The 24,528-nt window shown below is 39.2% G+C and overlaps 1 protein-coding gene across 2 annotated transcripts in view; it reads left to right on the forward strand.

The window, feature by feature from the left end:
- asic1b (acid-sensing (proton-gated) ion channel 1b) overlaps nt 1–24,528 on the forward strand; it is a 180,104-nt gene that overhangs the window by 112,189 nt on the left and 43,387 nt on the right. Inside the window, exon 1 of one of the 2 annotated variants that reach the window (XM_063473477.1) lies at nt 10,096–10,820. The exons of the other annotated variant lie outside the window; for it this stretch is intronic. Coding sequence (XP_063329547.1) covers nt 10,149–10,820 — 672 coding nt within the window. The 5' untranslated portion in view covers nt 10,096–10,148. Of the gene's footprint in view, nt 1–10,095; nt 10,821–24,528 lie in introns of those variants that run through there. 2 annotated transcript variants of the gene reach the window in all.

The raw sequence follows: 24,528 nt of genomic DNA on the forward strand, positions 1-24,528 counted from the left end.
AATATGACCTCATAAAGTTCACACTCTGTGTCACAACAACACAGTTTTTGTAGTTATGGATTTAAATCAAACAGTCAATATCCGATTGAAGTGCAGGCTGTCAGTTATAATTTAAGTGGTTTTACAAAGATTTGGCATTGAGTATTTAGGAATTACAGTCATTTTTATGCACAGTTCTCCGTTTTCAGAGGCTCGAAATTAATTGGATAATTGACTGACAAGCAGCAACAACCAGCTACCTTGTTGTTTCATAACAAACAAAGCAGATATAATGTCTGAAGTCCATTCACAGTGTTGAATTTGTATTTTTTAAGGTTTTTGCTGTAAGTTTAAATATAAAGTCCAAAGAAATATCAGTGCATATCTTTAGGTGTAAATAAATAAACCTATGAACGAGATAGCAAAAACGTCAGGAGTTTAAAATTCAACTATCAGGGTCATTGTTAAAAAGAATGAATGCACTGACCAGCTCAGCAAAAACAAAAGGCTTGAAAGACTGCAAAGACGACAGAATTCATTACTGGATAGTAGACTAGATACTTCACAGCATCTGGTTGAGTCAAGAACCCAGTCTCAAGGATATAGGCATATTATTGTTAAGGTCTACAGTCAAGGCAAGCCTTCATGAATGTAAAATAAGGTCCAAACCACAGGTTACACTCAAGAACAAGAAGGGCAGAATAAAACCTCTACAAGACCCTGCACAGTTCTGCAAAAAAGATTTGGACAGATGAAACCAAGATTAGCTTTCACCAGAATGATAAAAAACACATTACACTATATTTCAAATAGACAGATAATGGAGGCAATGTTGGCATGGGCATGTAAAGTCGCCAGTGGAACCGGATCACTAGTGTTTATTGATCATGTGACTGGTGATAGTTAGTACCAGGATGAATTATAAAGTGTACAGGGCTACATTTTCTGATAGGATTGAACCAAAATGCTGCAAAGACGATCATACAGTGCTTCACAGTGAATATGGAGGAAATCAAATTTGATGATGTCCATAGGTTCAGGCAGTAATTGACAGTCAATGATGCTCATCTAAGTATTAAATCCTTGTATTTAAAATCATGTTAGTCTGTCCAGTTACTTTTAATCCTATACTGACTATGTGTCAAAATGACCGTGAGTCCCAAACAAACTCTGCATTTCAATCACATATTGATTATTTGATTTATCTTTGTCTAACAACTTATGGAGCTAACTGTAGGCCACAGAAAAGAAAAAAAGAGGAAAGAAAAGGTTAAACTGAATATGTATGATAACATTCGAATATATCTAATTTGCCACGAGTTTATTAAGCTGAAATTGCTGCATTTTTGAAAAGCTGTGAATCTGCATTAACGAGTTAGACTTGCAGTTTTCCATAATTTATTGGTTTCCAAAAAATCTGCTGGGGAAAACTTCACAGAGTTATTTTGAGAAAAAAAAATATATATTGCCAAGCTAACTCCTTGCTGTTTCTGAGGGCTTCAGTCACTACCATCTCCTTTCAATCAGAGCAAAACCAAGAGTGTTCATGCTGTGTCGCTTGAAGGAAATTTAAGTTGCAATCCATACTGAGTTTTGAGCAACTAAAGTCTTATTTTAGAGCAGTGCGAAATTAATGACATTTGTTCAGCAACCATAATGAAAATCTTTCACTGACAACCAAGTTTCTAGCTGAATGTTTTTAACATTATTTTTCCCAGACTTTGAAAAAAAGTAATGCTGCGTATCTGGGAAGGAAACAAGACAGCAAATGTCATGATTGTCACATAATTCCTGTGAATTATTTGCATTGGTGCCAGACAGCAGAAATGACAAGACAGACGAGGACACATTATGTCTGAGCCAGAGAAAATACCCCAGACTTTCAGACCACAACCTCAGCATATTTATGTGCTATACATATATATATATATATATATATATATATATATACGTGCAAGATAACCTCAAAAATAAGCCTGATTGGCTATTTAAAGGCTTTAGAGTGGACTAAATAGATGCATGCATACTGAGCGAGTTTGACAATCACTTTTTGGTACTTATGAAATGATGCAGATGGAGGTCTTCAACGCAGACTGACTAATCACTGATATTAGCCTTGAGATCCCAAAGCTGTGTGACTCTGGGTCTGCCCTGATGAATTGGCTTCATGAAAATGCCACCAAGTGACATATTTAAACCATTCTGCTTGATAACTGCATGCCTCTTGGCTCTTGTGTTAAAAGGCAGCCTGCTTACCCTCTGGTACTCATCTTTGTAACACTGGGGCACAGACGGGGAAAGGTAGAACTAGGAGAGCGATGAGATAAAGTCAGAATGAATCAAACAGAGGTAGAACGAGCACAGGCTGACTCAAAATGGGTGAAAAGGAGAAACAGGAGACAGAGGAGACCTCAGCGCTGAGGTAATGGGTTAGTCTAAAGTGATAATCACATTCAGAGGGAACCTGGTGCTACAAAAAAGAGAGAGAGACAATCAGTGAGCCACAATTATTGCCCTCTGACCCAGCTGTGTTCACGTTTGATATGTCAATCAAAACCAGAGAGAAAAGGAGGCTCTCGTACTCTCGACTTTGATCTGAACAGGCTGGTGCTTCTATGAATTCCATTGATTTTAAAAGCAAACATATGATGTCTTTATTGATTCCAACTGTCTGCTCCTGTTAAAATCCCATCTGGCATCCATATACAGCTTCAATCCAGCGCTAATTGCTCGACCTTAACAATTTAGCTTTGTCTGTGTCCATTTCAGTCTAGTCTTTTTTTTCACACTTTAAGTACTTGGCAGCCTGGCTGCTGCCAGCTGCATATCATTATTAGATACCCGCCACTACCTAGTGTGAATTTCAAGCATGTCATAAATATCAACACCACTTGAAATGCAGGGCCGTCACTGCCACATGGAGCTCGCTCTCGTATGAACAAATATTTGCCGGTGTCTTTGACTTTGGTCTGCATCACAATGAAATCCCTCTTCAGATTGTCCACTGAGCAGCAACCTCTTCCTTCCTTTGTTGTCTGCATTGCTTCATTGTCAGCGTGTAGTCCAAGGAGCTGCAGTTGAAGGGGTGAAGGGGAACAGAAATAGTGAGAAGAAAGTAAAACTCAGACCCAGAAGGGACCTCTCTTTGAAGGCTTTAGTTGGCACTGATGCTGTGTCGAAAGTGAGGTGGGCTGTGGGCTGTTACAGGTTATATACATTGACTTCAACTGAATTGTGTTCCACCTTCATCATGACTGTTGCAGACTTGTGTGTGCAGCCACAGTTTCCATGTTACACTTTTTTCCCTGCTTCACTTCATAGAGTGAAATAGACTTGCTCATGTAAATGGATTCCTATATGTATTGGCAGGTGAATATGTACTGATAAAAAACAATAAGCTTCTTTCAGCTGCTCACTTATTCGTGGATTGAGCCTCGTATTTGATTTGGCACAGTGGGTTGGATCAGAAAGGCGATTTGTGCCTTCTCACAGTCTCAAACCGGGGATCTTTTGCACCTTAGTCGAATGCGTTCACTTTCAATATGTATCAGTACTGTACACCCAGGGTGAGCTTATACGCCGCAGTAATGCACAAATGTAGGCAGCAGATTGTTCCAGAATGCTCCACCTGCTCTAAACTTTTGAAGCACAAACATTGTAGGTTACTGTGTAGTCTTGTTTCCTAACTTTGAGTCACAAAAGAGAATAAGAGAGTGGGAGGATGGGACAGTGATACCACAGGTTTCTGTAGGCCAGAAAAATACACTGGGTCAGAAGTAGAGAGATGCTTACAGTTACAGACACCCTTTTTACAAAGCAAACATTCAGTGACCTATAATTGTGTAACAGCCAGTTTGTCCAATGACTACAGTGTCTGATTTTCATGATTTTCATATAGAAAGGTGTGGAGGTGTGCTGAATCAGGAAAAAAAAATCTGGTATGCAGGTGTAATAAAATTCCCTGATGCTAAAACAACTTTCAAACACTGACGATTTTGTGAGGGGGAGAGTGCGCCTGCGTGTCGAATGGAAAAACCAAACACACGGTAAACTGAAAAACAGCAGCTCCCCACATTTCGTCTCATAAAAGCTTATTAGTCAGCACCCATGATTGTGAGGCCACCAGTGAATCTACAGCCTTCCCGAATCTGCTCTTAGATGACGTCAGGTTTTAAAGACACGGCTTGTTATGTATTATTATTGTGTTATTATGACTTTTGCCTACAAAGGGTGCTTTAATCTTCTCGCTTAGTGCCTTCAGTGTATTTATTCTGAGTTATTTCTGAAGTAGCCAAATCACATAATCGCTATATTTGTTTATTATTGCTATATATTTTATTTATTTTACTTAAAGTAGACCTGGCATGCTTGGTTTCACCTCTCTGTTTTTTATCATTGATTCAATTAGTGTGGCTTTGCTTGATTTACAGGTTAAAATAATCCTTATTTGTCCTATACTAGGTCTTGGTTCTTTGCCTCGTTTAATCCACTCATTAAAACAAGCCATTTTAGCTCCTTTCCCTTTAATTCCATCTTTTTTTTAAAGTCACCATTCTTCTGATTCGCTATTGCTTGAAAGCAGAAGGTAGTGAGTAAACTGCGTCCACTCTCACTTTTAGACACCCAAACATACACATACACATTTCCCAAAATGCGTATGTGTATTTTACAATACTGTGTAAAGCTCTTGAGTCCTTGAAAATTGAAAATAGGTGCCCTGAGTTGTTGCAACATGTCCAGATATACATGGGAACACATTATATACAAAAAAACACAGTTTGTATAATTGTGATGGGCTTGAAAGTCAGCATTTGGTAGGACCACATTGATTCTCCAACACATGATGCTTTCTCGTAATTTTTTTAAGTACTGTTCAGGAATAATTTTCCAGGCATTTTGAAGGACATTCAGAGCTCTTCTTTGGAGGCTGGCTCCCTTTTGTTCCTTTCTCTGTTAAGATGATCCCGCGCTGCCTCGGTAATGTGGAGGTATTTGGTGCTTCACTCTGTGTTTTTCTATCCAGGTATGCTTTTACTGCATTAGCAGTGTGTTTGGGATCATTTTCATGCTGAAACATGAAGCTGTTGCCACCAGATGGTATTACATGGTGAATCAAAATCTGATGTCACTTTACTGTGTTCGTAATTCCATCAATTTCAACGAGATCTCCAACACCACTGGGTGGAATAAAGTCTCAAACTGTGACAGAGGCCCCACTGTGTTTTACAGACAGGCTGTAGACACTCACTGCTCTACCTCTTTCCTGATCTCCTCTGTATATACTGATGGCAACTTGAACCAAAAATGTCAAATTTGCATTCAACACTCCATCAAGCGTTTTTACACTGGTTTTCAATCCAGGTCTTGTGTAACTTGGCATACCTCAGCCTTTTCTCCCTGTTTGCCATCTGAAAGAATGACTTTTTGACCGACATCCTTCCACTAAGACCATTTCTGATGAGGCTTAGCTGAACAGTAGCTAAGGTGTTGGATAAAGGGCTGGATGATCTCTCAGGTCCTGTGTCAAGAAAATTACTTTGAGATACTGTTCATCAACTGCAACTAGTTCTTTAAGTCTATCACTTCTTATATATTGCTGTGTGTCCAGTTTGCTCAAACTTTTTATTACTCTGATTTTTTCAGGAGAGACGTCACACCATGCTAAGATATGCCAAGCATTCAAGCTTCAGTAGCTTTTTAGTAATAACCTTGTAGATGCAAAAAATACTATTTTATGCCTGTCAAACTGTCATTTCATATCTTTGGCATTTTTCATACACGGAACAAAAGAAACAGCAACAAATTTGTTTTTTGCAACAGGCTGCTGATAACAAAGTATCAAAGGCACAATTGAAATGGATAGACACAACACTGGTTCATCTCTTGAGTTAGATGCACTTTTATGCTTTAATGATTCATAGGTCAGTGTTTCAGTGAATTAACAAACAAAAAATGTTCCTCTGAAAATAGTCAGGCACAAGAACTGGACTGTAAATGAGAGAAAAAGCTGCCAAAGAAAAACTCTGAAAGACCTTAGAAACCCCTGAGAACGGTTGGTCGAGACCACTTTAAAAACAATACAAGAAAGTCTGGAAGACGTTTGGAAGAAAAATATGAAGAAATGGAAGAATTTTTAGAGTTTTCCATCATAGGTAGTGATGGCAGGACACGTGTTAACCTCATGAGACTTTTTAAAAAAGCCATTATCTGTAAACATGACTAAACTGCATTGTCTCCTATTGTGAGTCAAGCTGCGTCTATCACAGAACTGATTTTCCTATTATGAATCGTACTGTATGACAGGTCATGAGGTTACTTTTAGCCACCTCTGCACTTTTATAAATGAGAAATGTGTTGTTTGGCAACAGCAGCTCCCTTAAAAAAAAATAGGTCATTGTTCTCTCCATATTGTTTCCTCCGAGCAGAGGAGCTTCTTCGAATAACACTATCTCTTTCAGATAGCAGTCGCCCCAGCTGAAAGGTGAAGACAGAATATTGTGTTATAGAGAACAGCATCATTGCCTTTGGCCTTGGCGTCATTCTGCCCCAGCATCTTGTGGGAACGGACCAGCTCGGTTCTTGTTTACTCGTTCTTTGTTTTTCCACCGCATGCCGAATCCATTGAATCTGACAATAAAGCAGGAATATGAATACTTGGATATTGATTGAAAACTGCCTCTGAGCAATAATAAGTAATACTGTTGCTTTGGTGTGTCAGCTCTTTTTTGTGATATCTTTATTTTGTCATCTTGACTTTCCCCTCCTCTCTTCAAATCCGGACTAAAGTCAGATTAATAAGGTTTACATAAATTATCAGAACTCATCAGACATCAATTCAGTCTGTCAGTTTGTGTGTATATATGTGTGTGTGTACATGTGTAGACATCTTTATGAGGACAGAAAATTGGCATGGCACTATACTTGTGGGGACCTACAGTCAGTTATGGGGACAAAATGCCCATCCCCACGAGTTTGAAGGCATTTTTGAGGCTCAAAATGTGATTTTGGTGTCAGTGTTGCAATTAAGTTACGGTTAGGTTAGGTTTTGATGGTTAAGGTTAGGGTAAGTGGCTAGGAAAGCATTATGTCAATTAGATGTCCTCACGAAGATATGAAAACGAGTGTGTGAGTGTGTGTGTAAAGGAAAGCGAAAGTGCGGATATTTTCACTGCTTCATGTTTTCTCTGTTTTGGGGTGTTTTTTAAAGCGGGTATGTTTCTCTGCATGTGTGAGTCCATGTGTGTACATGTGTGACTATGCATGTTCTGAGTAATGGGCTTTGTGCATCCTCTCTTGCTGACGGCTACGATGTATCCATGGCAACGCCAGGTCGATCCTAGCTGTAAGCGGAGCTGGTGAGAGGAACTTGAAAGGGAGCATTAAAACCTCTCCTCTCATCTGCCCTGCGCTCTTCTCACTCCGACAATAGTGAAATGCACGGCCTTGTTGAAATCCTACCCCAGGGGTATATACTGTAGCAGTGACAGCGAACACTCGCATCTCAACACTGCCATCTTTTGACCTGACACAAGAATGTATGGAAATGTTTGTTTTGTTTTCATTTGTGGATACATAGAGTTGGTTTCCCTGAAAAGTTAAAGTTAGAAAAACAAAATCTCAGAATGAGGGGTATCTTTTTAAGAATTATTTTAGAAATGTAATACACAAGAGACAAGAGGAAATGTGGAGAGATGGAGCAGTGAAATAACAAGCCCCAAAGGTTTAAAATCAGATTTCAACTGGGCCCCACATATTGGCCAACCACTGAACCTGTTCGTTCATTCATTCAGAGAAATTTAGCTGGAGTGTTGTCACATTTTTTCCAAGCTTTAAGCAACTTTCTTCTGATTTGAAGGCTTACAGCTGTATTTTGTATTTACAAAAATATGTAGCTTTTTCACTAAATTTTACAGTTTTCCACTTCCCCCCCCCCACCCCCATTTTAGTTCTTCCAGTTAAAAACTCACAAAGAGAAAGAAAGCAGATAATCCAAGGAATGGCATCGATCTAAAAATGTAAAAGATAAATAAAAAATACTTTTTTGTTTGTATCTTCTTGCTCTTAAAATGTTGCCACTCGAGTTTTCTGATGCTTTGTGATGACATCTTCAGCCCTGAGGAACATCTACAGGATAAGATGTGCTGCTGTTGCCCTCTAGTGGATTTCATAAACATGAAGGAATAAAAGGACATAAAAGGAGAAACAAATGGTGAAAAATGGAGCCAGACAATCAAGATGTATCCGTTTTGAGGAAAGCATAGTTGCCAGAACAAACACAGATTTATTGTAACTCTGTCAGTGTGGATATACTGATGTAGACAGAGTAATTAAAATATTTTGGCACACAAGCCATGTACTCGCTCAACTTATTTTATCCAAAGGGTCACTGCACTGCTGTTGCACAATTTAATTTTCTCCACAGTTTCACAGCTTAGCATTTCGTTCCAAATCTAAGGCGTTAGTGTTTGTGAATATTCATGCAGTAGTACTTCACTGAATGCCCAGAGACTTCAGCTGGGGGAGCTCCATGACCTTCTTGTTAGGTCAGGTTTGATGCCGGAGGCTATCTAGTGATCATTAATAAATATTCAAGAACCACAGCCCATCAGGGTCTGCTATGTCAAGCAACCTCCTGCATAAAGCTGCAACTCTCTGTGGTTTGCTCTCTTATCATCAATAGTTTGGGGGTTTGTTTTTTTTTTCTTTAGACAGTCTTCACAGAAGTCATTAAGTCGTGTTCCTTATCCACACTGTTCACTTGATATTTACATTTCCTCCAATTAAATCAGACTGGCACATTACGGTAAGGCGTTACGCAACGAATCAGTTGAGGTAATGTGTTTTGCATTGGTTTTAGAGGTTTAATGTGGCTATTCCTTTGAAGTATCCTGTGGTACCATTAGGTGTAGGTTTTTATTGTAAAGTGTGCTGTCATCCCCCTAAATGCATCTACCATTTCATTTTCTGGCACCAACATGTTTCTGAAAATAATTTCAGTTGTCTAATGGAGGTGGATCAATACAGATGGCTCGGTCTCATACACTTCCTTTTCATATCACAACCAACACCACCTCTGGGAATCTGCATTTATCACCATATTCAATAATGGGAGCCTCCATCTGAGATGTTTTTTCTCTCGCTCTCTTCACGACTTCTACATATTTGCTTTCAGTTAATCTGCTTTCCACAGAACTGCTTGCAGCTATGTGGGGGTATGTAATTTGAGTAAGATCTGTTGATAAAATGAGGCATTAGATTGAAATAACAATGGGCAAATGGAAGTCTTGATTAAATTCCTTGACTTCTTTCCTTGGTGTTTGCTAATTTCTTGAGCTGGAATCAGACGTAAACTGCCTACCGTCTAACTCAAATTGTTCTTAAAGGAGCATTTACACATTAGCAGCATTGTGCCTTTCTCTTTTCTTTTATTAAAATCTTGATTTGGTTTAAAGCTCATCACAAACACAAATCCTACTGCAATCCCACTGATCTCTGCACTGCATATTCTAATGACTGACTCTTTGCTTAGCTGCAGTTGTACTGTATCTATAATACCTAGGTATTATTTCCATTTGATTACACAATTGTGCTGAGATCATTTTATTTTCAGAGGATGAGTGAGTTCAGTCCAAACAGTGCAATCAGCAAAAATTTATCAGCCTATTCAGTGCTTTAGCTCTTACATTTTCTCTCTCCCATTGCATCAACACTTCCTTTTTTTTCCTGTAAATGGTGAAACTCTGCCCCAGCACAGTGACCTGTAGCTGGGCCCAGCGGGAGTATTCTGTGTCCTATACTTCTCGTGGCTTCACCTTCTTTAGCCTCCTCCTCCGTCCTCTTCTTCTTCTCTTTTTTCTTTACTCTTTCGAAATTGTCTAAGGGTTGGATCTGCCCCCAAGACAAAAGGACAAACCCAAGCAAGGCATCTCACTTCATCTCTGAATGGGTGTGGATGGCAGAAACCAGAGTGCCTAGATTGTTTGTTCGCTTTGATTCAGGAGTTGTTATGACTTTTGGGACCATATTTGTCCTATTAGCTCAGTGTTTTTTGAATCAGTAGCCAAATAACGAATACTTTTCTTCTTGAATAATTTCATTGTTTCAGTATTTTGGGAGTTTTTTAAGGACTAGATTTCTGGCTTCAGCTTTATTGATTCACTGCTTTCACCATGCCGCTCCGAATTATGTGCACCATCTCCTTTTCTGCTGATGACGAACCTAGCAGGGGATATGGTAGCGATGGTTTTGACGACCACTACAAGCGGGTAAAGAAACATTATAGTGATGGAGACTCACAGGAATGCCTGGATAGGTGTAGTCAGGTAGATGATTGCACTGATGAGGAGGATAATGTTAGCGATGTAGATGACCTAGCCACTTTTTTTGGCAATTGCTCGCTTCACGGAGCCAACCACGTGTTTGTGGAGGACAATAAGTTTGGTTTTCGCCAGGGTTTGTGGGCACTGGTCTTCACCTTAGCACTGTCTGCTTTCATGTTTCAAGTAGTTGACAGGGTTATGTACTACTTCCAATATGATCGTATTACAATGCTTGACGAAAAAGTGGCAAACAATATGACCTTTCCCGCTGTAACTATATGTAACTACAACTTCATACGAAAGTCTCAACTGAGCTACAGTGACCTGATCTTTATGGGTCCTCTTCTGGGCTTTGAAGAAGGCATGGCACCAGGATTTCCCCTGGCTCCAGAGCCAGACCGCCCGCTGGGCTCTCGCTTCAGTATGGATGAGTTCTACAACCGTACTCGACATCGCATGGAGGAAATGCTACTGGAGTGTAACTTCAGAGGTATAGAATGCGGCCCCGACAGCTTCACAGAGGTAATTTAATCCAAGACCCTCAAGGCAAGATTTTTTTTTAAAATACTTTCAAAATATTAATCTTTTTGGGAACCGTCAGATTCTGACTTGGAAATAATCAGTGCAAGTTTGTACTTCATATTATCCATATATTTGCGAGGTACTCTATGTGCATCTGGTTGACTTGATACTTCTGATTCATTGTTAATATTGTAACAAGGGATGCTGAATTCTCAAAAAACAAATGAGAAAGACTGCTGGGTTTCATCAAAGCCTTCTGTTAATGTTTATTTTGATAAAATAGGAGCATCCACTAAAAGCTAGTACTCCAAACTGTTATGCCAGGAGAGGCGTTATCACGGAGGAGGAGATCGTAGAAAATAACTGAATCAGAGGAAAGTGTTTATTTATTGCAGTGAGGTAATTCAGCTACTTAAATCCCAAGTCACTGCTGTAAATGAAAAGGATTTTCCAAGTCAGCACGTCTGTCTTAATGAAAGTCTGTTGTAAATTTTTTAAAAAAAGAGCAGACATGAGCAAGTCCTATTACCTAAAGTGGCATACTTGGCATACAGCTGTTGCTAATGAATTAAAGAGGCACTTTAGGGCATCGTTGTTTTGCCCAGAGGAAACGTCTTGCTAGACATGTATTCCCTGAATTTTTGGTTTTGTAGCTGCTGCCCTTTTTGTTCTCTCGTGGTTGCACACAAGTGGAATACTGAATTGCCAAGTAGTGTTGACGTTATTCAGCTATTGGTCTATTGATTTGCTTGACCTTTGCACAGTTATGGATAGGTCTGTGTGGACTGCTAATGGATGTACTAGACTTACATGAGAGGCACTTACTTTATGTGTAAGTGCATTTCTACGATGTGGTTTTTTTTTCCTATTTTACTCAACCCCTTGTTTTCATTAATGTACAGTTTGTTTTAATCATTAATTGTTAAAATACTTCAACAATATTGTGCCTTGGGAATTGGTGCAAATACAGAGGCAAAATCTATTATGTAAAAAACAGACTCTGCCTCAAATGTTTGTGCAGTTATTACAGCGTGACAAGTTAAGGGTCCTGATGGATAGTGAGGAGAATTAGAAACACTGGGTAGGAGGGAACAGATTGCTTTTCGTGTAAAACCGATGACATGTCTGATGGCAGAGATGCTCTGTTGCACAGATGTGACCACAGGTGTGCCTTGAAATTTTGGCTTGCCCTTTGGGTGTGTCTTGGACACAAAATGTTTGAAAGGTACAGCTTTTACTAATTAGTCAGTGACTCATTTTTCAAGTGAAAAGGATTCACCAACTGATGTTTCTTATTAAATTGGTGAGTTTTTGAGCTGTTGGACAAAAAAAGAGTGTTTGAAGAACACCATGCCAGCTTGTCGTTACAAGGGTATGATATTAACAGAGAAAATGCAAATCAAATCATCATGAAAAATAATAATCATTAGCAGTTCTTTGCTCAGATATATGATTTTATAAACAAAAATATGACTCTGTTGATGCAAACTGTAACAAACACATTTATTTATTGGTCACAGTGAAGATTAAAAGATAGAGAGAAGCAAACTGGCTCAAAAAGGAAGAATAAATGGATGCATCAACAGGACTGTTTGTTTTGTTTTGTTTTGTCTTGTTCTTTTATTATGAGTATCACAACATTAACCTTGACACCAGCTCTGATATTGTGGGATTATCTGTTTCAGATGTGGAGAGCTGTACAGGACTCCATCCTGTCAGACAGATCTCACACATCAGTTGAAGAAATTACCATCTTGGATGGTAAAGATGTGGAGGCAAAGGCTGATACATAAAAGGATGAGAATGCTTTATTACATCAGAGAAAAGCCTCACGTGGGGGGGCAAATAGTAAGTTAGAGTTTCTTAAGTGCAGTGTGTGCAATCAAGAGGAAATTAGTGATCCCGCAGTGAGACACAATTGTTGCCACGGTGAAGAATAGGAAAATAATACCTCCCTTGTAAACATACAGAGCTATTTTTGTCATAAATTCTCCATCACTACGAGGGCAAATGCTGAGCATGTTGACACAAACAGGCAGCATGGCTTAATATTTGCAGAAAAAGAGAGCAAAAAAAAGTCATTTGACAGCAGACTATAGATCTTACCCAACATGTATTTATGCAGGAGTCAGTGTCTTACCCCCCCACCCCCCACACACACTTGAAGAAGTTCCCCGGTCAAGGAGTCAGTATAGCAAATGGAAAACGAAGGGCCTTTATGGCCACTGTCCTTGAAGTGAAGTAGAGCCAGCTGTCATCCTCCACTGATACGCTTTCTAAAAAACAAAGTACTGCAACTGCAGTGCAGTCTGCCATTTTATTAGCATTAAAGGAAGTCAATGAGCAGGTTTATTCAATGTCAGATTTTACTGCCTGAGTGTAGCTCGAAACTCATTCTTCGTCCCATTATTTCTTACTTTAAATTAAATGGGCTGTTCCATCAATATCATCAATCACAGCATTAAGTACTTAACAGACAGACTCTTATAATCAAATAAGAAGTACTGTTGTCCTTTTAAAAGCAGTCAGTATTAAAGTATTAAAACATCTATTTTGGATATTTTATAATGTTTTATAAAACTATATTTTTCAACCATTCTTACATACTCCTCCTTCAGTAAGCATTGTTTCAGTTGTGCTTGAGAGGAAGACGAGAAATTGCTTTACTGGTTGTCAGCTGGTCTCATGTATGTTGCGGAATGAAGTTAGATAATAAAGTTGGACGTGTGGAAGGACGGCCATTTCAGGTCAATAACATTAATGCATCAAAGCACTTAGTAACATGTGGGTGAATTACAGAAAGTTGTGCATAAGATTGTGAGTGGTAACAATGAGGGGTGTACATTGTTTTATACAGCATATACATACAGTGGCTTGCAAAAGTATTCGGCCCCCTTGAACTTTTCCACATTTTGTCACGTTACAGCCACAAACATGAATCAATTTTATTGGAATTCCACGTGAAAGACCAATACAAAGTGGTGTACACGTGAGAAGTGGAACGAAAATCATACATGATTCCAAACATTTTTTACAAATAAATAACTGAAAAGTGGGGTGTGCGTAATTATTCAGCCCCCTGAGTCAATACTTTGTAGAACCACCTTTTGCTGCAATTACAGCTGCCAGTCTTTTAGGGTATGTCTCTACCAGCTTTGCACATCTAGAGACTGAAATCCTTGCCCATTCTTCTTTGCAAAACAGCTCCAGCTCAGTCAGATTAGATGGACAGCGTTTGTGAACAGCAGTTTTCAGATCTTGCCACAGATTCTCGATTGGATTTAGACACCAGACAGGTCAGGGATAAAGTTATTGAGACATTTAAAGCAGGCTTAGGCTACAAAAAGATTTCCCAAGCCTTCAACATCCCACGGAGCACTGTTCAAGCGATCATTCAGAAATGGAAGGAGTATGGCACAACTGTAAACATACCAAGACAAGGCCGTCCACCTAAACTCACAGGCCGAACAAGGAGAGCGCTGATCAGAAATGCAGCCAAGAGGCCCATGGTGACTCTGGACGAGCTGCAGAGATCTACAGCTCAGGTGGGGGAATCTGTCCATAGGACAACTATTAGTCGTGCACTGCACAAAGTTGGCCTTTATGGAACAGTGGCAAGAAGAAAGCCATTGTTAACAGAAAACCATAAGAAGTCCCATTTGCAGTTTGCCACAAGCCATGTGGGGGACACAGCAAACATGTGGAAGAAGGTGCTCTGGTCAGATGAGACCAAAATGGAACTTTTTGGCCAAAATGCAAAACGCTATGTGTGGCGGAAAACTAACACTGCACATCACTCTGAACACACCATCCCCACTGTCAAATATGGTGGTGGCAGCATCATGCTCTGGGGGTGCTTCTCTTCAGCAGGGACAGGGAAGCTGGTCAGAGTTAATGGGAAGATGAATGGAGCCAAATACAGGGCAATCTTGGAAGAAAACCTCTGGGAGTCTGCAAAAGACTTGAGACTGGGGCGGAGGTTCACCTTCCAGCAGGACAACGACCCTAAACATAAAGCCAGGCCAACAATGGAATGGTTTAAAACAAAACATATCCATGTGTTAGAATGGCCCAGTCAAAGTCCAGATCTAAATCCAATCGAGAATCTGTGGCAAGATCTGAAAACTGCTGTTCACAAACGCTGTCCATCTAATCTGACTGAGCTGGAGCTGTTTTGCAAAGAAGAATGGGCAAGAATTTCAGTCTGTAGATGTGCAAAGCTGGTAGAGACATACCCTAAAAGACTGGCAGCTGTAATTGCAGCAAAAGGTGGTTCTACAAAGTATTGGCTCAGGGGGCCGAATAATTACGCACACCCCACTTCTCAGTTATTTATTTGTAAAAAATGTTTGGAATCATGTCTGATTTTCGTTCCACTTCTCACGTGTACACCACTTTGTATTGGTCTTTCACGTGGAATTTCAATAAAATTGATTCATGTTTGTGGCTGTAATGTGGCAAAATGTGGAAAAGTTCAAGGGGGCCGAATACTTTTGCAAGCCACTGTATATATATCTGCTGTCTTTGTATACTGTTTTTGACAATAACAAGCGAGTGCATTCCAGCAGGTTTCTGGTGTAGTTGTTGCAGCATTAAGGCTGAAAATTTGACTAACACAAGTGACAAGTAATCATTTATCTGCCATGTCTAATAGGACTAATTATAACCATTGTCAGTTTAGCTTCAACCCTTGTGCCTTACAGCCTCCCACTAATATAATCATTGATTGCTCCTTCAGCTCGTGCTGTATGCAGCAATTATAAACCAGTGCTTGCTCATTGTTTTGTCACTCAGTTTCCAAAGTAGACGCTTTGAAAATTTATAATGTGCTGTGCTGCTTTGAGACTGTTCACGAACAGGTTTTATAACCAGCAGTTAGGCAAAGCATCCCCATAAGATACTTAACCAATGTGTGTGTGTGTTTGTGTGTGTGTGTGTGTGTGTGTGTGTGTGTGTGTGTGTGTGTGTGTGTGTGTGTGTGTGTGTGTGTGTGTGTGTGTGTGTGTGTGTGTGTGTGAGAGCAAGCTTTAAGTGAGTTAGCATGGTTTGCATCATTTTGGGTCTACATATCAGAATCAAATGCTTAGCATATTAATACTCGATCAAAGCACTAAGTTGGAGTTGGGGGGAAATGGTCGAGCAAAAATGGTGAAGCAGTAAAAAAAAAAAGCTGTTAACAGAAAAGAAAAAAATGAAGTTCTACATTTGCAAATCACACATCAAGAATGAGGTATAAATGCTAACGCATTAGCTATGTATTTCTGGCAGACACTGTTTGTATCAATAGAGCAAAAATAACTCACTTAACTACAAGCATTAATATATTTCTTTTTTCCTTTTCTTCCGAAGACCAAATCAATAGAGTGTATTTATTTTGCGTAATGTGGCATTTGGCAGCGTCAGTGGTCCCTGAACCTCTGCTTCTCCTTGTTTATTATTTCTCCTAAACAGCCACTAATGGCCTTGCAGACAGAACTGAGAAGAGGAGGTGAAATGATTGATTGCTCTCTGTCTGTCTCAGTCTCTGGGGTTTTTCCGTCCATTCCCCCTCTCATTCTGTCTTTCTGTCCACCATCTCTCTCAAGTGTTTTTGCATCTGAACTGAATGTATGTATCAGTGCTGTAATGAGCTCCAGCTAAGGGCTGGGTCAATAGCGAAGCTTGGCTACTGCCCCACCAGATAGATGGCTCAGGTTGCGGCATTTCTGACCCAGAGCAGAATGTGAGACCCCCTCGGAGCAGTGATCCAAATCCTTGCTTCCTGCTCCAACCTGAGCCCATTAGATACAGCTTGACTTTCTCCCAAGCTCAGCATTGTCAACAGAATCACTCAGTGGCTCTGGTTACGCCCTTCTCTTGTCTCCTCAAGAGCATCAGTCTGAATATCCCACAGACAGAAAGCAAGGCAGAGAAACTGTGGGGAATCTTTATTATTTTATTTTATTTTTCCAGAGGAAGGAAAATGAAATGGCAGAGTTGGCCGCCCCATCTGGCTCTGAGCTGTAAATACTTGTTATGGTTCAACACTTAACTCGTGCAGCCGCTGGGAAGAGATTGTATCAGTGAAAGTGTGATGTAATTATCTTAAACCGTATGCTGTGATAAATGGGATGGTAACAAATTATGTTAAAAAATAACAAGCATAGTAGCCATTTGTTCCACCCATGAAGACCTACTGAATATATCACTCACAGCACTGAATATGTGCTGAACCTTTTAACATGTACCCATATTTTCTTTATATCTATATATAGGTTTATTTATTTATAAGTTAAGAGCAATTTTTGGAGCTTGACTGTTTCATTAGTAGCTACACATGCAGTAAGTACTGCTGAAATACATGCACTGGAACAGCAGACCAACAAACACTGCCTCATCGGTGTCTGCAGTGCATCCAAGTGTTAATTTAGCAGTTTCTCTCTCCCTGCTACGCAGACACTTCGTGAGCAAATTGAGCCACAATAATGCATTTCAAATTCCAGGTTATGAAAACAACTTTGATTAATCTCAAGAATGGGCTCAGTCTGAAAGTGGTCATTACACTCTCTGAGTTTGAAAAGGCAAGCGCTGTTGAAATGCTTCCTCCCTTCTATCAGGTGAGGGCACCAGGCTATTAAATATTTATGCAAACGCTGAACTCAGATGACTGTCTGATCTTTCGTTTTTGGCTGTTGCCCTATTTCCTCCACAGCTGTAATTTATTCGAGTTAAAGAAATTTTAATTCACTGTATTTCTAATGCACCACTCAAAAACATCTAATTTCCCATTTAAAACTGTCTAATCGTCTTGTTTGTTAAAACTTATACATCTTATTTCTACTTTGTTTTCAAGGCTTTTCAGACAGTATTTCATTCTGCATGCCCGCATGAATAATCCCACTTTTGCTGGAAAGTATTTTAATCAAACAGTGATCACAAGGGGGCAGTGTTATACAATGATTTTACAGCCTAAACTGGCTTTTATGTAGTTCTTTGCCCTGAGATGTAGCATGCTGCTCCTTTTTTTCTTTTTATTTACAAGAAATCACTCAGAAATATGCTTAATTCCATCTTTTAAAAACCCTTTGATTCCCACTACGGCACAACATCAGAGTCACTCAGCTGCAATGACCGCTATCCCTTTTAAGCTTGGTGTAGAAGCAAAAAGCCGCTGCCAGTGGAAACACAGTGGTTGCAATTTTTGAAAGCACCATTTTCCTAAGGGATTAAACTCTATTTGTGTGTTGGAGGGATTAAAAAATAAATATTACAAAATCAAACATGAGCTGAGATTTGTTCAGCACTAACAGTCTTGGCAGATACCCATCCCTCATTCATTCTCTGTCTCTCTCCCTTTCACTGTCTTTCTCCTTTTAGACGTCACACTGTTTCTGTACACTAAGGACTAAAGTCCAGTAGGAGGAACACTATGACAGTCTGTCACTGTGTCCTATCTCTCTCTATCCGAGTGATGGATCAGTGTTTTCAAATGCACCAATTTTAATTACATTTCTCATCAGTCGTCTTTGGAAGTTGGCGACAAGAGGTCCAGCAGCATTTACTCCCTGTTCGGAAGACTCCAATGGAATATAAAGCCTGGGTCCTTTAAATCGGACAGATACATCTCTACCTCTCCTCAATATCAGCCAGCACTTCATAACACAAAGCTAATTAATCATTAAAGTGGAATAAATGAAAGGAGAGAACTTTCACTTTAATCTCTGACAAAGATAAATGATATCTAATGATGTTAAAATGAGGGAAACTGCAGTCTTGTTGGAGCAATTATATATGAATAAGACATATGACAAGTGTCCTATACAGGGCCAATAGCCACTTACGAGTAGCTAATTAGGCTGATGAGAGGGCCTTAATGGCTTCCTACAGGATTATTCCCTATAATTTATAGCAGAGCTGAAATAAAAGGTTTGGTTCTAAATGACAGCGTGAATGTCAGAGGAGCTGTGAGGAGAAAGGTAGTGTTCATTTAATGGCAGTGTTTTCTTTCATTCTCTGACACTCACACTCTCACTGTTTTTCTTCTGCTCTTATTGTGTGTATACACATACACGTGGAGACCAACCTTCAGCGCCGCACCAATACATTTGGGAGAATAATTATCTATTGCAAACTTTCATCTGTTCTCATCTTGGTTCAAGAACAGGGAATAGCACAAAAAATACATTTTTGAAAGGTTTATGTGCGCTGTGTGTGCAGTGGTGAAGGATGCCTGAAGGCTAGAACATGTCTGTGGCCAAACTGGTATTCAGTTTCTCTCTTGTTCAGGGTTTCATAGATGACTGCATCTGTCCTGGTCAGCAGGACTCCTGTGGGAACTGGGTGGCTCTTTGTTTGAGAGTGTAGAATCAGCAGGACTTCTAATGGATTTGTGTGCATGGCTTTTCAATATATGTGTGTGTGTCCGTGTGTGTGTGTGAAAGAGAAATAAATATAAGACTTTTTCTTTTTTTATACTTACTTATTTATATATTGTGATTTTGTATTGAATATCAGTACTGACACACCATCAGCAGCTGATGCTGGCTTGGTCACACAGATGTTGCGCGATGTGATTTCATTTCATCGATTGGACTTCTTGCTGAACTTAAAGGCACAAAAATCAATTCTTGGCCACAAGGGATAAGACAGCTTCCCAAACAATTTAACAGACTATAAATGCTACAGTCATACTAGGCTTGACCAAAAATATTCTGGCAGTGTGCAATGAACTTTCAATCTCATTGTCTTTGAGATGGCTCCTTCGAAGACTTGGACCTGGTCTGCAACCACTCACAGATAGTCAATCTTAATGAAATGCCAATAAGACAGAATCAGTGTGATGTCACTTTGTGATTTAATGGGATCAAGTTTATTGCCATTTTAAATTCACATTATCTTCTTACTTTCAGAGTTCCACCACAATTTCATGGATTTTGAACAGAAATGTGGAAGTTCCTTCAAAAGTAGTGACGTAATTGCTGAAGGACAGGGATTAACTGCAAAATGACATACAGTATGGGCACTTGACAACCTCGCTTTTATGTAGAAGAGAAACCAAAATACAACAAATTAGCAAGAAGTTGAGTCCCATTACAAAGCAATGTGCCACAATGTGCAAAGCAAAGTTCCACTAATTTGTGCAGGCTGACTCAGATTGCTTGCACCATATTGGTAATTTGTCTGTGGTTAGAAATTAGACTGCACTTATTTACAACCCTTCACAAATCTGAGAGTGATTGCAGTCAGCCTGCACTTAGAGGTTGATCAAGCAACACCCTCAACCTCTGGGCGACCAGTTGGTCACTGCAACTATTTGCAAAAAAACAGGCAACCAGCAATTCTTCCTAAGCGTAAGGAGGTTGCCGTGCTATTTTTACTCTAGTGGGACTGTGCCATAAGGGTGTAACTAGCAACTTGACTAGGCCAATTTTCTATATTTGTCTGGCAAATATTTTTTCTCTTGTCTTAGCAACATTATAATTCTACTTGATGTTAAATAAATTCCATAACATGAAAAATGTAACTTACTAAAAAAGTTTTTAAAACTTTTCTATCAATACCTCCTCTGTGAACATTATTCTGCCTGCCATGTCGCAAAAGTTCCTTGCGACAAACACAATTCCAATAACACTAACAAGTAAAGAATTTGAGTTTAGCCATGCAGTTATTTTTTACCATGAAAATGTGGAAATTATTGATTAAAGGACAAAATTGGCTTTAAATTGTGCCTCAATACAGTGCTTAGATTCCTATTTACTCGGTAAAATTTTCAAGAGTTATGATCATTATTTTCAATCCGCCAGCAAGCAGGCCAAGGAGAGATGTCTTCTGTAAGAAATAGGGATGAAAATTTAAATCCTCAACCAATCAAAGAAAAAAGAGACTTCAGCAGTCTGAATTAAGAGAGTAGAGTTTTGTTTGTTCTATCTCCAATTTCCAACTCTAACGGGAAAAACAAATCTCACTAAAAATTTTGTAACTAATCCCCACTTGGTCTGACTCACACAGCTAAAGTTTTTCATGGAAAGAAGTAGGCCCAGTGATGTATAGAACAGGCTTTTAATATTCCACATACAATCTGAATGCGGAATATTAAAACCTGTACACTGAAGTTGAAGCACCTGGGCTGCTCAAACACAGTACCACCAACCTAAAAATCCAGTCCTTTGCAGACCTTATTATTTAAAGAATCCAAACACATATCTACTCAGTCCACTGTGAGACACTTTGGACAAGACCAGCACTACCTTCAATGTAAATGAGCTCAAAATTGTAAACAGGCTGTCCAGAGCTAATGTTAGTGGAAGGTCTATTGATTGCATGGTTGTTGTTTCACCCTTGAATCAGATGAGTCAGTGTCTGCAGCTGTATTGCTGTTGCATTTGGACAATGCAGCAGTAGAAGCTGATTATATTATTCATTGCCAAGACCTAATAACCACAGCTGATGCAAATCTTAACAGCAATAAGGTCCATCGAAGTAGCATACAGTTAAAGAATTACTGGTGCCTGAGGGGATGTGTGCCTTGTTGATTCTAATCCCCACCTCTCTATTCAAAGGTTTATATCAGGTCGTAATTGTTCTGCTATAGACCAGGAGTTATTAAGGGGGAAAGAGCAAATAAATCATTCCAGCACTTAGCTAGTGTGTCTGCTACCTTCTTTGCACACATACACAGTATACATACACTCTCGTCGAAGGCATCATATTACGTTCAGTATCTTCAGAGGGGCCGTTATACTGCAGACCAAAATGAAATCAAAATGAAAGATCCATTTAGGGGCAGCCCACCGTGCAGCTTTGGACTGTCCTTTTTATCCTTTCTGGCTGATCTTCCAGTGTGTTTTGCAGGCATGCGTGTCTGTTTTCTTTGGGAGTTGTCAGCCAGTTAGACCAAAAAATGGTCTCTTCTTCGTTAGCCCTGTATTTGTTACATTTCTGACATCTCCCTGACATAAAGGGTAAAAACAAAGGCATGCACACACACTGCACTTGCCCGCAGTTTAAAAAGTTATACTGTGTTTTATTGCACCGAACAAAAAAAAATGCACATATTGAACATCAGGCAAGACACCGAAGTCTGTTGTTTATTTGTTTTCAATCTGTCAGAATATGCTGCTTAATAGTAGCCCATAGGCCTGTGATTGAAGACTATCTTAAACTGGACCAGGGATTGAAATAAGATTAGTAGAATGTGGCACGATATCTCCCGAAGGATCTCCCAGATTCTTGACTCAACTGATGCTGAAAAAAACAAAAATCAAAAGCCGGGATAATATTTTGAAGAAATACAGGAGGGTGTTAGCTGATAATTGATATGAACAGCAAATGTTGTAAGTCAGCTACACACAGTCACTTTGCTCATCTGTTGTTTGCCAGGAAATAGCTCCGACACATACTGCTTAAATTACAAGACCGGCTTCAATCTTTTCATCTCATTCTAAAGGCAAATGAGCAATATTCCCCCAAGATCTCTTCTTTTGGGTTAATTTCTTTAATAACGACGTGTAATCTTTGGATCCCACCCAATCAGCCCTAGCCACTCGATAATACATTTTCTTAAATTAGCCCCTAATTCTGCGTATTTATTACAACCACATCATTTTGAGTAGCACAGGAAACTCATATCTACAACTAATAAGACAAATGGGATGGATTAGGTTTTCCAAGAAGGATTCATTTGTAAATATCAAACAGAAAGGGACCATTTATTTCACAAAAGGGCCATTCATTCATTTCTCCCTGAGCAGCAAATCGGAGGCATCAGGCCTGTGGGGACTGGGAGACTGTTTGCTATAGCTAGCAGCCGTAGTCTGAAAGTCATTCATCAGAACCATTTCCCCCTTTCCCAAACTCTCCCCAGCCCAGCTGTCATGATGCTGCTGAGATGAATTAGCTGTGTCACCCTGTGTTTCCCCAGTGCAGGCAGGGATACTCTTATTGCCTCATGTGCTGCTGTAAATATAAATCTTCCCCACAATACTTGTACAGTATAACTCTTAGATCGTTTCTCAAATTAATGCCTTGATGCATGACAGATCACTGCTATACATGGTGGTGCTGTCACACAATATAAAAGAAGAGGCTTTTGAAGGCAGTTTGTCCGGCAAATAGTGATTACCCAATGAATCATAACCAGAATCCAGTTATTCATATTATTTAAACATCTGTTCCAAAGCTGGAAACTCATTTTTAAGTATTTATTTATTTATTATAGGGTTTGAAGAAGCAAAATGTTTACCAACTCAACACCTCAAAGGCTTTGCACTGTGCAAAATGACAACCAGGGCTTTTAATGGCTTGCACTAATTGTAGTGATTTCTAAACTCTCTCATATTAGAGCTGATTTCTGGTGGTTTTATGAAAAAAAGTATTTATACACAGTTCCATCTTTGTGGAGTGGCAAAAAAGCTGAAAAGAAGAGAGAGAGCAGGAAGTAGAAAAGTTTCCATATTTTGGATCCTGTGACTAATTGGTTACATTTCTTTAAGAAATATGGTATACACCAGGCCTCATAATAAGAATTTAAATATTAAAACATATTTCAGTTTGAATATATATTATGTAAACTTTAATATAAATGAACACTAAGTTTGCAGTGATTTGTAAATTAAATTTTGGTAGTGAGACATTGCAAAAAGTATTTTAAAAATGTAAAAAAAAAAAATCAACAAAATAAATAAAACTCAAAATCGAACTGGTACAGTTCAAAATGTCCTCTTTTTGTAGTGTGTTGTTCTGTTTACTGCTTTCTATACTGTGTTTTAGAAAGCTCCTCCAGAACCAGGCTGTGTAGCTTCATAGGTTAAATTGTTTTTCATGAGCTTCACAATTTTAGATTTTTATTTTCACTCTGCCAGTCAACCAATATACTTTACTTTTCACAAAATGTGAGCCATATTGTAAATTATTGTGCAAAGATCCTTAGGAACCCTTATTTCTTAATAATTTGCTAAGAAAATGGAAAATAATTGCATTGATTGATTAAAACATGTGCAAACATACATGGAGACAAAGAATATAAAAAAAGGTAAAAAAAAAAAAAAAAGTTTGTTCAATTCTAATGGACATCAATATTATTATTCTTCAACAGAGCCTGAACTCTCTTAAGAGTTCTTGTAATTTATTTATGTCGTTTTCAGCAATAGTTCTTCAGGCTTCTTTAAGGACTTTCAAAGCTCTTTCTTTGGATGTTGGCTGTTTGTTCAGTTCTCTGTCAAGTTGATCCTACACCAATTTAATAATCTTGAGCTCTGTGGGGAGGCCAGTACATGACTGATACTTTTGTGTGTTTTTCCTATCCAGGTATGCTTTTTCTTTATTAACAGTGTGTTTTGGATCATTGGCATGCTGGAAAGTGAAACTAGTATCAATCAGACACTTTCCAGATGGGTTTGCGTGGTGGATCAAAATCTGATGGTACTCTTCTGGATTCATAATTCGTCAATTTTGACAAGTTCCCCCAATGCACCTGAATGCAGTTCGAAAGCCTCCACCATTCTTTACAGGTGGCTTCTCTGACCTCCTCCTTACATATTGACAAGCATCTGAACCAAAAAGCTCAAGTCTGGATTCATCACTCCTGTTGTCGCTGATTTTCAGTCCAATTCTTGCATAATTTGGTGTACTTGAGTCTTTCCACAATTTCCCTTCCTTAAGAATGGCATTTTGACAGCCACCCTTCAAACAGTAGATGGAGGGCTTGATGCATCTCTCATGTCCTGTTTCT

This window comes from Pelmatolapia mariae, linkage group LG5 (assembly GCF_036321145.2).
Source record: "Pelmatolapia mariae isolate MD_Pm_ZW linkage group LG5, Pm_UMD_F_2, whole genome shotgun sequence".
In the NCBI taxonomy this organism is placed as follows: Eukaryota; Metazoa; Chordata; class Actinopteri; order Cichliformes; family Cichlidae; genus Pelmatolapia; species Pelmatolapia mariae.